The sequence below is a fragment of the Dreissena polymorpha genome, chromosome 2 (genome assembly GCF_020536995.1).
Source record: "Dreissena polymorpha isolate Duluth1 chromosome 2, UMN_Dpol_1.0, whole genome shotgun sequence".
Lineage (NCBI taxonomy): Eukaryota > Metazoa > Mollusca > Bivalvia > Myida > Dreissenidae > Dreissena > Dreissena polymorpha.
The window spans coordinates 97,668,572-97,683,889 of NC_068356.1; the positions used below are offsets into that span (position 1 = coordinate 97,668,572).

A 15,318-nucleotide genomic window follows, 5' to 3' on the forward strand; every position below is an offset into this window, starting at 1 on the left:
TCATCCTTCAAGGTCAAATTTCAAATATATGGTGTCTTTCCGTCCAAAAACTTTAACATTTGCCATCACTTTTTAAATATTGAAGATAGCAACTTGATATTTGGCATGCGTGTGTATCTCATGGAGCTGCACATTTTGAGTGGTGAAAGGTCAAGGTCATGTTCATCCTTAAAGGTAAAAGGTCAAAGTTTGCAATATTGAAGATAGCAACTTGATATTTTACATGCATGTGTATCTCATGGAGCTGCACATTTTGAGTGGGGAAAGGTCAAGTTCAAATTCATCCTTCAAGGTCAAAGGTCAATGTCAAATGTCAAATTTTGCAATATTGAAGATAGCAACTTAATATTTGGCATGCATGTGTATCTCGTGGAGCTGCACATTTTGAGTGGTGAAACGTCAAGTTCAATGTCATCCTTCAATGTCAATGGTCAAAAACAAAATCCAAGGGAAGTAACAAGCTTTAAAGGGAGATAATTTATATTTTATATCATTTGGCAGGTATAGATCATTTTCACAAGGGAAGTAATAATTTTTAATGGGATATAATTATAAAAAAAAATTATTTCAAAGCGGCGCAGTAGGGGGCATTGTGTTTCCGACAAACACATCTCTTGTTTTCTTTTAAAAACATAACACAAATATATATACACAGATATATGAATTTTGTATCATCAGTTATTTTACATACACACTATGATTTTTGTATTCGAATGAACTTGTCCAAATAATGAAGATTAAATCTACCAGCCAATGTTGTATTTAAAATAACCTATTTAAACGACTTGCATATCTGTTACCACAAATTAAACAATATTAAAGTAGTTACATATACATCTACTTCCAGAAACTGATGGATCACCTAATGCAGTGACGCTGGTTAGCTGTTGTAATTATGAGCAATTTAAAAACGAATTTATTTAAACAAACTAAAATACCATTGAAGTTTCAATATTAATAACTAATCGTTTACAGAATGACTAAAACGGTGATTAATTGTTATAACGTCTTTGTCTACCCCCATTTCAACGTTGTCGAATCATTCGGAAAGATAGCACACACCAAAGTCATTTCTTCTGCGCATGCGCTTTACACGGTTGACGAAAATACTCAATAGCAATTTAATTTTGGCTTATTTTATTCGTTAAGTACATTATCATATCCGTTTTCATTCGTGTAGTTGCTACTCATAGAAAGATGAAATTTGGCACATCTTAAAAATAATTCAAACTACTTTTTGACATAGCAATTATTTACAGAATCAGTTATCTTACATTGTATTGGCATTGCTACCTAAAGAGAGAAGTGCAAAAGCATACTCGAGTAACCTGACAAAATAACGCGGAGATCACAACAGTTCCGGAGTTAGCGGGTTTATATAAATATGTCCGCAAATTGTCACATAAATGTGCTACTGAAGAGTTTTATGCCAAGAGGGTTAGTATCTAAATGTGAAGTAACTTAATCGGTTAATATCATAAACATCGCCCGAATAAATATTTGTTTTTGTTCAAAATGTTGACCTTTGAGTTATTTATCTTCTCGACTAGCCCTTATTCCGGTCAATTGATTAAGATAAGTGGATCAAATAGCAATGATGCTATGATATTATCTCTGAAGTTTGGGATGCTTCATCATCTACAAGCTTAAATCTGTTTCTAGGTCATGTATTTGAAAGAGTTCAAGCTGGTTACAATGCACCTAAACAAACAAAGTTTACTTGATATCTCTTATTTGGAAGGAAAATATAGAACTTATGGCAAACAATAGAAAAGAAAAACTCTATCGGAACTTAAACTACTAAAACATTAAAAATACAAGGTATTATGTTTATAAAATATAACACATATTCGTCCTAACCTCAACGTGATTTAATCCAAACAGAAGCAGGTTTTTCTTGTAAATGATAAATGACGCTTCATGAACAATTGTTGTCTTTCTTGATTCATTTCCCTTGTGAATTCAGCATACAAATGCCGTATTGCTGGCTAATACGATAAAAACATATATTAAAAAAATATTCGTACTTGCTTTCTCAAGATGATTCTAAGTAAAACGTATGATTGTGTATAAACGATAAGTAAATATCAATGCATAAATATCAAGCATGGTTTTCTTAACATATTTCGTTGGACAATAAACTTAGAAGGCAGAGTACTGCAATCGTAAAATTTTAAGTACCTCTTTACGCATACGAACTAGACATAAAGGTTTTGCAAATGTATCTTTTTAGATGTAGTGAACGTTTTTGTTATGTGAATGTTAGAATCCTACCGATACAGTATATGCAAAACTAAGATTTTCCGTTGTTATTTAAAGAAACGTCTTTTATTGTTCCGAGATACTAGGACAAAAAAGGAAAATATTCGATTTGCTAAGCCGTGAAAGCAGCCTTCCCGACATGTCCAACGAGTTGTGTATGGTTCTTTTTTTTTATCCGTTTAAAAAAAAATTAAGTCAGCTAGTGTTTCACCATCTTATTTAATAATACACTTCCATGTCGGGGGGAGGGGTAGATTAGTTTACATTTTTAATAAATAACAGGACCGACTTACTAAATGAAAAGGTGGTATAGTTTTATTGCAACAAAAATAAAAACAATACGCCTACTGATAATGACAGCAACATAAATGCTGATAACAGATAATTTAGTCTACTTAACAAGTATCTGACATATCTAACTTATCTAACAAGAACATCCGTATCAGAGAGTCATTTGATACAAAGACGCGTTTGTAATTAAAACGACTTCACACAATCTAATTAAATTTTCAAAATGCAAATACTGATGCTGAATAACAAACTAGAATACATATTAAAAAGAACTCATCAAGAATGTAGCATACCAATTAAAAACATTTTATTATATTCGAAAACGCATTTATGTAATTAAGACGTGTTTACTACTTAGAAAGCGTCTATATTTTTGTTCGTGTTTTGAGCATATTTATCCATATAAAACAATTATATAATTACCCCCCCCCCTATCCACCCCCACCCAAATACACTTAATTAAACGCTTCCCTAGAAATCCAGCTGTCGTAAGAAGTTCATGAAACTATAGTGTCTACCAATTTCGACATCTATTTCCTAATGCGTTTTTGCATCAACTTTGAGCTCCGTGTTAAATAAAGATTTATCATAGTCAAACCTTATATCTATTTGCTAAATCCTGTCTTGATTTTGTCAGTCCAATTCAATACAAATGCATTTGCATATGCCAGGTATATATTACCTGTCTCAATATACATTGTGATTAATTTGAAATTAGCCCTAAAAAAACCGATCCCAGACAAAATTGCTTCTTGCAGCTAACACTATGCAATACAAATAGCTACATCAATCTTTTCAGTCGAGACAGCCAAGTGAAAATTAAAATTAAACTTTTCCAAAACGTCTCAAATGTGGCACTATGCCTCTCTTTTTTGCTACTCCTATTGCATTAAACGTTGTCGTTATTTCATTGGATTAATGTGTGTTTTTTTACAGCATTCACTGGTTTTAAATTTAAAACACAGTACATTTTGATCAACAAAATGTATAATTATTGCTGGAGATAAAGTGTTTGGATATAATTTACCATCCCTCTGTGTGCCGTATTGGCTTCCATCAGAATGTATTGTCTTACTCAATCAGCAATAAGGAACATACTTGTTTTAATATTCAAATTTTTCATGTTAACATTCCTTCGTAATAGGACATCAGGTTTGTTTTCTTGTTTTCTAATTTGGTATGTCCTGGCAAATGACCTTACGCATACCATCCATATCACATCGTCGCCAAAACTTGCCATTAGTCGAATGCAATATTTGGCCGAAAACCGTCATATCTCTAGGTGTTCTAATTTTGATACCAGGCCACATGATCGGTCACATTCTGTCATTGGTCATGTGACAGTCACGTGGTCTGTTAGGAAATAGGACTTTATTTTCGCATCGTCATCGGAGGCTTTTTGCAGTAACTCAAACGCGTATCACATGGAATATAACTCAGTTTGCATTTGAAGGTAGATTAGAAAAGGGTATATAAGGTAAAGGTCTGTAACATACAAATCACTTGTTGTTTGGGAAATTTGAACTACCAGTAAAGGTAAGCAAAATTTTAGTATTTACTAACAATGGGGGTTTCTTTTCAAAAGTAAACGAATTGAAAAGAATTGCAACAATGCGACCTTTTTTTCTATAATTTATTAGCATAACTTCATCACAATTAAAGTATATATATATATATATATATATATATATATATATATATATATATATATATATATATATAATTATGACTTTATCTCATAGACTTTTAAGAGCATTATTGTACAATAATGTAAAAATTAATAATTTTGAAATATTTCTCTCGTCAATATTTAAGTACGTTTTAAATATAAAGATATTAAAATACACCTGCAGCTATTTCATTAAAAAAAAATATTTCCGATTCAATTGTGGCAATAAATTGCAACATGTATAATTATCATTAAACACAAGATTTAACTTTAGCTTAAACACTATCAGCAACATATTTTATCATTTAAAAATACAAGTATGCTGTGTATGATTGTGCTGATATCAGCACACCTTGTACGTAAATAATATTTATGTTAAATGTTCAGTTGTTATCAGTGCATAATAAATGTTATCTCTAAATGAGAAATAACATATCTCAAAAAGACACGTATAAGCATTATTTAGCAAATGTATGAGCTTTTTTGTCGTTAAATGTTTGTGAAAAACATGAATATATTCGTCAAGACAAACCATATATATGAGGTGTATATTTAATTTAAAAAAACGCAAACTACATAAAAAAATTCGGTGTTGTATAGCTAAAAGAATTCATTGGTTTTGCAAAACAAAAAGGTTATGGTTAAAATTTAAATCTGAATGACGTCCTTCATTTCTTCATATGTTACGTATTTATATATCTTTTATATAGCCCGTTATATTCGAACTTAAGTTTTTTAAGTTAGTATAATAATTTATTTTTTAGCTTTGTTGTTTCATCGTAGGAGCCAAAAATATTCCTCTGTTGAAACCATTTTATATATGACGTCATACATTTTCAGATGATTCGCGCAGTCGTATTGTCCTGCCTCGTTGCCTGTAGTCTGGCTTTGAATGCCCAGCTCAATGAAGAATGGGAGTCATACAAACAGGTCTACGAGAAGGCTTACGAGGCCAACGTTGAGCTGCTCAGGTATGACGTCTCATTATATATTTACTAAGTATTATCTTAAAATCTATAATTGTGCATAGACTAATGATTCTAATGATGAAACTTCAATTTCTATACTCTGAATACTTGCTTTTGATAAGGCTAATGAGAGTGCTGCTTGAGTTTCACCTTCATTTGGTTACATTCTATACTTATGATTGAACATTCTACATTGCGAATGTCTGTCTTTGCTATGATTTTATTGGCTAAGAGTGTATATTGTACATTTAGAACCTTATGAGATATGACGTGGAAAGACTTGAACAAAGCACGAAAATGCTCTTACCACATTACCAGAATAAACGTGTGGCATGTCGGGCATAGCTGATATATTAAACATTTTCGTTTATATCAATGTGTGACCTTGCAGACGTGAGATCTGGGAGAGCAACATCCGGTACATCCAACAGCACAACCTCGAGGCCGACCGTGGACTCCACACCTACACACTCGGCATGAACAAATACGGTGACATGGTACGTTACTACTAAATATATATTTTATTAATAATAGACACCATTATGAACACAAATTTCTTGTTTTTGACAAAATAAGATTTTCGGAAGTAATTGTTTTTGCAAAACATCTATTTTTCAAAACAAAATCAAAATGAAATTTATTAATTACACGTAATTTTTATTGAAAACAAAAGGTGCATGTGTAATTATTATATGTTTAGATCATGACATATTTATTTCCAACATGAACGGTATTAAGGTGATATTGAAAGATAAAACCAAACAAACAACAAAATATATTTACGAAGCACTGCTATTTTTTAGACCCACGAGGAATTTGTTGCCACCATGAACGGTCTTAAGATGAACCTGAGTGACCCCAACCCCAAATCTGCCTGCAGTAAGTTCACCCCTCCACTGAACGTGAAACTGTCTGACTTGCCCGACACCGTCGACTGGAGGACGCAGGGTTACGTCACACCAATTAAAGACCAGGCATGCTTATCCTTTGATCATTTTTCCTTGCAGTACACTTTTTCGTATATCCACATGACACTATTATTATTATATTAAAATGTACATGCAAACGATTTCGTATAGACAATTCTTCAAACACAGGTTCATTTGCCGTCTAAGACAGAAAATCCATTGTCTTGATTGATTGTAATTATTCATGACATCACTCATGACGTTACAGGGTCAGTGTGGTTCCTGCTGGTCATTCTCTACCACTGGTTCCCTGGAAGGCCAGAACTTCAAAAAGACTGGAACCCTCACCTCCCTGTCCGAGAAGAACCTGATGGACTGCTCAGCGAAATATGGTAGGCCAAATGTCAAGATGACATTCTTTGTCATGTCTTCTGCTGACAAACATTCCGGAGGTCGATGGTCTATGCATATAAACTTTATTTTGTCTCAGTTTTTAAATATCATAATCCTTCTCTGGGGATTTGTTGAACAATCGAATCCTTCATTTTTCTTCATGCAGGAATTGCTGACTGTGATTAGACCGATATTTATGTATTTAGTAAACTACGGTGTTGTATTCAAGACTATTCGTGTTAATGCATTTATAGGCATTACATTTACTAATGTTTATTTTTCGTTTCTAGGTAACCATGGTTGCCAGGGCGGTTTGATGGATCAGGCTTTCGCTTACGTCATTGCCAATGACGGCATAGACACCGAGACATCATACCCCTACCAGCCAGTTGTGAGTACACATTTATAATGCACACGATTGTTACTTTCATGATTTGCTATTTAATATCCATAACAAAAGCAATTCTTTAATGTAGATTTTAAATATACAAAAATAACTTTTTAAAGACGTCAAACCTAAAAAATAACAACTTTGGCTTAAGATGTATTTGCATTTTGGTCAATAAAAAGGGTCGTGTATATTCTTTGAAAAGGTAGAAAGTGCTCTCAGTCATTTGATTTCATGTCTCTTGGCAAAAACACACAATGCTTTAATATCAACTGTAATCATTTCTGTGCATTTTTCACGATATAAGTTCAAACCACGTAAATATAGATCAAGTTCCGACAAGTGACGCTGATAGTTAACCTTTGATTTCACTAAACATGTCATGTGAACAATTTCGTCGATGCCTTGTAAATGGCTTACCGCAATCAAATCAATTTATCGGACTTTGGTAGCGAATGTCATTAACGAGAGTTCACAGTGCTTCGATTTTGTTAATCCTTAGGTTATAGATTCACCGGCTAATGCAATTTTAATATTGCCTTCTTTACCTATAATAGTACCGTCATGTTGATTTAGCAACGAGAAAATCAAGTTGAGCATAGCCTATACGCCCCGTACAAGCGGGTTTATTATGGATTTGAATAAGTGAGGTCTCCTTACACAAGCATTTATAATATAAACTATTAATGACTTTTAGAACGGCAAATGCAAGTACAACCCCTCAAACGTTGGAGCCACCGAGAAGAGCTGTATGGATATCAATGCCGGGTCAGAGGCTGACCTTCAAGCCGCCGTAGCAACCGTGGGACCAATCTCCGTTGCTATTGACGCCAGTCACCCATCATTCCAGCTCTACAAGTAGGTTTCATTGCAATAAAATATTTGACATGCGCTCATTATAAACAGAAAACAAAAACAACAGCAAACATTAAAAGCATTATTTTGTAAGACTAAAGCATTGTATTTATACCGTGTATGCATTACATTTTCTTCAACTGTATACTTAGCCGCATAACATATTTCAAAAGTTTGCCGTTGAAATACACCAGTAAATAATCACGGCATATTAATAAACAATGTGTTACTTACTTAAAACCGGTATGGGATTGGAACCGCCGACTATCAGTTAATCGATTTCATCAACTTTTATCTTGATTAGGTTCATAATTACAGTGTTAGGCAATTTCATGTTGTTATGCTTCACAAGTACAGGTCAATTGTACGAACATATAGGAAATAACAAAATATCGTTGCAGTTCCAATAATGCTTTGTATTAAATTAAGTTCTCGGTATAATACGATGTGTTCAACATCAAAACTATATCATAAAATAGCCAAATAAAACAAATATTGCACACCAAATGCTTTATTTCTGGACCTCTATTCGACCAACATACTCGTGAGTGCAAGTAAATCTAAGCTTGCGCTTATGACTTCTTTGCGAACTACTTATATGAGGAACTATTTTTTCACAATGAACACGAATACATTTCAGGTCTGGAGTGTATAACGAGAAGAAGTGCTCATCCACTAATCTCGATCACGGTGTGTTGGCTGTTGGATATGGATCTCAAGACTCAAAGGATTATTGGCTCGTCAAGAACAGGTAATAAATGACGTCATGTTATCAATGACGTCAATATGCAAAAAAATGCGTCTATTGATAGATTCGATACAGTACATTTGTTCGATGTTAAATATGCCTATTGTACTAGTAATAAAATTTATTGTGATTATTTGGTCTTTAATGCTCAATCAATCTTATATTAATAGTTATGTATCTACTGAATATTTCTGTCTTCGATAGTCGGTCGGGATGTCGGGATATCGGGATATCATAGTTTACATTTTCATCTTCCATAATTATATTTGCATATCGACAGTCTTCCAATAATGCATCATATGTGCATGTTTCAGTTGGGGATTGAGCTGGGGAATGAAGGGATACATCATGATGTCTCGTAACGTGAAGAACCAGTGCGGTATTGCCACTGCTTCTAGCTTCCCGACCATGTAAACATCTCGTTGGTGGATTCAAGGGGAACACTCATTTTGATTGGTGGTCTAATTTTTCATAAACGACAATTAAAACATAGGATCAGTAAATACAAAACCAGAGACTTTCCTGATTTTCAGATCCAAATATAAGACTCTTCTTGATGTGGTCGTTATACGTAACAATCATAAATATATGGATATTAGATCAATGTTTAGTTAGATTGGTAGATTCAAACAAGAATTTCCCATTTGTAAATGTCAAAATTTATTTCCCAATGGTGAAATCCAGATCTGATTGGATATGCTGAAAGTGTGTTGATTTTGTTTGTGTTGAATCGACAATATATGTTTTAATAGAAAATAAAGAAAATATATAACATGCATGTTTATCCTTTCCTTTTTACGTTCGCACGTTCGCAGGTCAATGCAAATCATGTCATTAGGTATCAAGTATGGCCAACCTCTTTAAAACGTATATAATAAACTATATATTTCTAATCGTAAATGTATGCCTTAACGATATCACTTAAAATAAAAAACAATACAACATGAAAGAAAAAGAATGTTATCACACAAGGAGCTGTGTGAGTTTTTTAGAAGTCAGTGTGTATTTATGTGAATATGTAATCTAAACAGATGTAGTATTGAAGTCAAACATACACTGGTGTACACAGGAAATGGATAACGTGTGTTCATACGACTCATGGACTTCATTTATTCTGTGTCCAAAAAATACGATTAACAGTTTGGTATGGGTGCGATGCAAGGATAATGCAATAAAAAAAACTCTTATTTATAGTGATTCTACGTATAACTATGAACAACTTTATTTTATTGTAACTAGTCTTTTTTTATCCGTTCGTATGTTTGTTCGAACCTCTTGTGTAAATATAAGTAAAAAAACGTTCCCCATTGTCATTTATAGAAAGCAAAAGACCCGATCCAGTAAGGTTAACGAAGACTTTAAAAGGGTCGCAAAAGTCTCTCCATTGATTAGAACCTGGACAGAATCGTACATCATAGTATCAGCAGGCTGTCCTATTACCTATTATCGCAGTGTATGGTTCACGCGCTATTCACCTTGACGAATCTGATTAAATCCCCATTAATAAAGCATAGACAGATATGTCAAGTTGTCACCATACCGGACTGCTTGACTTCCATTGCGGTTCTCCGGGTTTTTTTTCCAAAGAACAAAACATGCCAAAATTATAATATTTAATTTTAAACAAATTATCTAAAAATTGAAGTTTAAATAATGATAATAAGAGAGTCTAGAAATGTGAAGTTTATTACGTAGGTATTCTCTGTAAAACTACCGGCCACCGCAAAATTTAGTGTACAGACCTATAGGACCTAATTTACTTTAAAATGAACCTATGCAAAGCCTGTGGTTAGTTGGAAAATAAAGTATATCTGTTAAAGGGCCTTTTTACGTTTTGGTAAATTGACAACAGTTGTTTTAGATTCGCAAATTTTCATTATAGTTATGATATTTGTGAGGAAACAGTAATACTGAACATTTACCGTGCTCTAAAATAGCCATTATATACATCATTTGACGATTTAAAAACATGAAAATTATTAAGCGTTGCAACCCGAAACGATTGAATAATTTTGAGAGTTCTGTTGTTGTCGTTATAAATTTTGTTAAACTACGAGGATTGCTTATATAAAGTATAAAATACGTTTTTCATTGTATGAGCACGGATGGCCGAGTGCTCTTAGTGGGTAGACTGTTACTGCAGGACTCCAGGGGTCAGCGGTTCGAGTCCCGATGCGGGTTACTTTTTGTTCTTTTTTAAATTTTATTCTTGATTTTTACTGGAGCTTTTTTTAGATCCAATGTTTACATTTATCATTACATTAAGCACTTAATGACAAACTTCAATATATGCCAAAATCTGTGAAAAGGCCCTTTTAAACAAAGATGACGGATGCTAGCCAATCAGCTGACTTATGATAATTTAAAAAAAAAAGTGCTAAATATCATTTGTTATCTAATCAAGAAACAAGAGTAATACTTGTTTCACTGATATTGCGAACATTAAGATGTTCGTGTGACTCCCCACATGGTTTAATATTTGATATTATCTGATAGGAAATCGTGATTTGCTTAAAATCTAGAACTGACGCTGTTTGACATTGAAACTCTGATTAACCTACTTAAACAATGTTCTGTGATAAACACTTCTCGATCCAAATTGATGAAGATTTTAGATCACTCTAAACTTTAGATGCAGGCAACATTTAGCATGAACATTCTTAATCCATACACTTAAATGCTAGTGAAGATATTTAAGACCATTAATTGATTTTAAACTAAATTAACAGAATAATAATTGCACTTAATTGTCAAACCACCGAAGAAATTCTATACGCAAGCTTAAGAATAAAATCTTTACATCGCCTCAAAATGGTTCTAAGGCTCGTAAGTAAACAAACTCTAAGGGTTATATAAACCCCTTATAAAGCATATACGTTTCAAGCCCAAAATGACAGACCCTATGTCCTTCAAAACCGGCGTGTTTATTCTAAGAATGACATGTTCAATTATTACATGGTACGCTTAAAAAAAATTACTCTCTTAGTCTTAGCAACAATGATTAGATTAAAATTTTGTGAATACCCTCTCCCCCCCCCCTTCATTATTATTTAATATGATAAACTAAATATACATTCTAATGTAGATGTGCTTTAAATATATATCATACATTGACAAGTTTCTTGTAAGTATGCCATTACACATAAAAATGGTTAGAGCAAACGAGACACCACTGCTTGTCATCGGATTGTTAAACGAAACACCCAAATTGCAAAGAAAACAAACATTACAAATACTAACCATAGCAGTAAATAATTATATGTACATGTCACGAGATGATATTGTTAAACTTTATACGGTATGTGTGCTTGACACACACATTTGGGCCGTGCTCTGTGGAAAAGGGGTTTAATGTATGTGTCGGGCGACACTTTTCGCCTAACTAGATTTTTGCTAAGAAGAGTCTTTAAACGAAAAACACCATTAAAGCGGAAAGCGTCGTCCTTGATTAGCCTGTGCGGACTACACAGGCTAATCTGGAACTTCACTTTACATGCATTAACCCCCCTTTTCACAAGGCACGGCCCATTTATTTCTGACAGAAAATACAATTTACATTCTTGTCATGTAAATGATCTTGCATTCATTCGTGACTCCATGCTGTAACATAACAGAGAGACATAGCCGTTTCATTATTTAAAATTGCAAGGAAACAACTCCAAATGTAAAGTGCCGTACATGGCTTATCTGACACAATTCTGACAAAAAATACAATTTACATAAATGACCCTGCATATATTCGTGATTTCATGTTATAACATGACCGAGAGACATAGCCATTTCATTATATAGAATTGAAAACAAACAACTCCAAACGTGAAGTCCCGTACATGGCTTATCTCGCAGTATTAAGATGATAATTGTCTGGGGAACAATCTAACACCTTCTGTGACTTAAGGGTTAGGGTTAAGGGACGGTACCCATAATGCAGTCTCAAGGACCTCACATAGTTGGCAATAGGCAAACACGTTTTGTATTATCAAATGTTTAAAATCAATATCATATTGTTCACGATTGTTTTTCTACATTTACATATAATGTACTAATCGTAGTTTCACACACTATGTTTGGTTTGCTTAAGATATTGATATTGACATTAGAGTAACTTAAAGGGGCCTTTTCACAGATTTTGGCATTTTTTAACTTATTCATTAAATGCTTTATATTGATAAATGTAAACATTGGATCGTAAAAGCTCCAGTAAAAAATCAAGAATAAAAATAAAAAAAAGGAAAAGAACATTGCCCGGAGCAGGTTTCGAACCAGTGACCCCTGGAGTCCTGCCAGAGTCCTGAAGTAAAAACGCTTTAGCCTACTGAGCTATTCCGCCGAGTACACATACCTGACGTATTTTATACCTTATATAAGCAATCTTCGTAGTTTCACAAAAATTAACGACAAAAACAGAACTCTCCAAATTATTCAATCGTTTCGCGTTGCAACGCTTTATAATTTTTAGGTTTTAAAATCGTCAAAAGATGCATATAATGGCTATATTAGACCATGGTAAATGTTCAGTATTACTGTTTCCTCACAAATATCATAACTAAAACGAAAATTTGCGAATTTGAAACACCTTTTTTCAATTTTGTCAATTTACCAAAGCGTGAAAAGATCCCTTTAAAGATGTGCGAAAATGATTATGACCACCTAAAAATTCGCAAGATAGGACTTCAGGTCATATTAATTTACAAGGAAATTAAATTTCAAGGAAGACCATATTACATATCGGTCCTATTGTTTATAATCCTCGGTGTGTATTGTGGGATACTGCAGGAGTCCAAACGCATACTCTAATAGTTTCATATGTTGTGGAGCTATTTAAGATACATTTGCACTATGCTATGCCTGAGGAACAATGAATTAAACCGAGTACGCCAACTATTAGAAGACATTGTTGTTATGGGAGGAAAGTGCCCAAAGTATCTATGTCATAATTAAAACTCGACAATTATTAATAACTTTAGTATCATGTTTTGCTTCTCTCATTCACATCAGAAAAAAAAGGCATGATATGATTATAATCGGTAGAAACATATAAAAAACGACCTTAAAGACGCTGACGTAACGGCATCCAAGATCAGACAAAGAAGACCAACGTCAGCTACCAAGACGGTGACGTGTACGAGACGGTGAATGTCGTCCATAACGTTAGTGCTCAAATCGACCTTCATAGCATTCCAATCTCTACAAAATAAAATAAAAGAAAATATAAAAGAAATATAAAAGCGACGGAAGAAAACAGAAAAGAAACGTTGCTGCTTTTAGAAGAAGCATCTTATTTGATTTCTCTGGTAATCATAGAAAGTACAGATAATGTCATTGATGATAAAGTTATACTGATTTATAATATTTATTGATTTTTGTCATTTTTAATTTGGACGTTTCTGATCGTAACGATTTAATTCTGTGATGAACAAGAATATAAGGCAATAACTCCCCGAACAATAACAAATTGGCAAAACCTGACAGTATTAATATTAAAATTTAAAACAAATACTCGCCTAACAATGGTTTCAATGCTTCAGAATGATTGTTTAGTCAGTTCGTATAGTTGCTTGTTTCTGTATACGCCTGATAGTGCCCGTATGTATGTTTGTCAGAATGTATGTTGTGTTTTCTGTTAATTTTGTAGGTGCGCGTAAAATCTTTGCATATGACTTGTAGTTACTTTTGAATTGGTCGTGCGCTGATCCGTCGAAACTTTTGTATATGTCCGTTGCATGCACATTTTCTGATTGATATTAAGCTTATGCATAGAAGCATTCTACATAATTAACTCTTTCGACGGCGGAAATAGCAGGCATATTTTACATCGACATTTTTTAATCATCCAATATTAATCATCATTAATATTTATATACATGCTGTATCTTATTACTCATAAACAACAAGAATGGAGACTAATATAAGTGTACGTGGCTTTAGGAAGGGGCATAAGACACACATACGTTGTTTTAAGAAGGGAAAACGACAAAGGCGTGGCTCAAGGTTGCAAATTTCGAGAAATGGACAACTATGTGAAAATTGAGTGGAGTAGGTTGAACAAATATACGTTGAAATATGGAAGAGAAATAGAACCCAAAAGTGCATATGTATTTTGTTTCCTTCAACTTGGCCCAAGCCAAGCTCCTCTAGAGATATCTTATGCTACTATTGTTATTGGCATAAGGATAACGTGCACGTCTCGTCTTGTTAAACACCATACAACAAATCTAAACAATTTAGAGCACACACACGCGCGCAGACACATACACGCACTGCTATTTTTGTTAAATACATACACACATCCACTGAAAATATTTTTGTTACATACATAGACACTTCATTTAAAAAAAAGGCCATTATGGCTGTCCAAACTTTCGATTTTCGTGTTTTAGACTGCCATAGAGTGGCGTCTCTTAATACATACTAAACAGTTTAAAATTATATTCTAGTTTTGCTTGGTAAACCGTAGCGGCAATTTAGCGTGCACTAGGTTGCCACAATGTACGGGAACTTTTTATGAATGAAATAAAATTATGAACACATGCATACACACACGAACATAATTAATACACTATGATTAATTCAATTATTAAAACACCACATATGACTAAAAGGAAATAATTAAGTATTTTGTTTCTTTCAGTTGTTTGCATTAAATATTATCTTGAAAAAGTGATTTATGATTATATTTACTGACTTGTATATGCTATTATTATTTTTATTACAAGGAGAACATGCTTTTCGTTTTGTCAGCGTAGACTAAGTGCAGTTTTCGCATGATTTCCGAATAGAAAAGGGTATATAAAGAAGCAGTCCGTAACTTAAAAATCAGTTGCTTTTTGGGGGAA

The 15,318-nt window shown here is 33.5% G+C and overlaps 1 protein-coding gene across 1 annotated transcript; it reads left to right on the forward strand.

Annotated features, from left to right (window-relative positions):
- Window positions 1-3,922: 3,922 nt before the first annotated feature.
- On the forward strand, window positions 3,923-9,258 carry LOC127868176 (procathepsin L-like). Its single transcript, XM_052409810.1, has 9 exons — window positions 3,923-4,089; window positions 5,063-5,193; window positions 5,582-5,687; window positions 5,994-6,164; window positions 6,367-6,490; window positions 6,782-6,882; window positions 7,577-7,737; window positions 8,375-8,485; window positions 8,797-9,258. Exons 2-9 carry the CDS (start codon window positions 5,063-5,065, stop codon window positions 8,894-8,896), a joined length of 1,005 nt encoding a protein of 334 aa, XP_052265770.1. The 5' UTR covers window positions 3,923-4,089; the 3' UTR covers window positions 8,897-9,258.
- Window positions 9,259-15,318: the final 6,060 nt, after the last annotated feature.

Excerpts from the sequence above, each read along its gene's own strand:
- LOC127868176 (XM_052409810.1), top strand. The coding sequence starts at position 5,063 with ATGATTCGCGCAGTCGTATTGTCCTGCCTCGTTGCCTGTAGTCTGGCT. Across the intron at positions 5,688-5,993 it reads TGAACAAATACGGTGACATG|ACCCACGAGGAATTTGTTGC; the intron begins GTACGTTACTAC and ends GCTATTTTTTAG. Across the intron at positions 7,738-8,374 it reads CCATCATTCCAGCTCTACAA|GTCTGGAGTGTATAACGAGA; the intron begins GTAGGTTTCATT and ends AATACATTTCAG.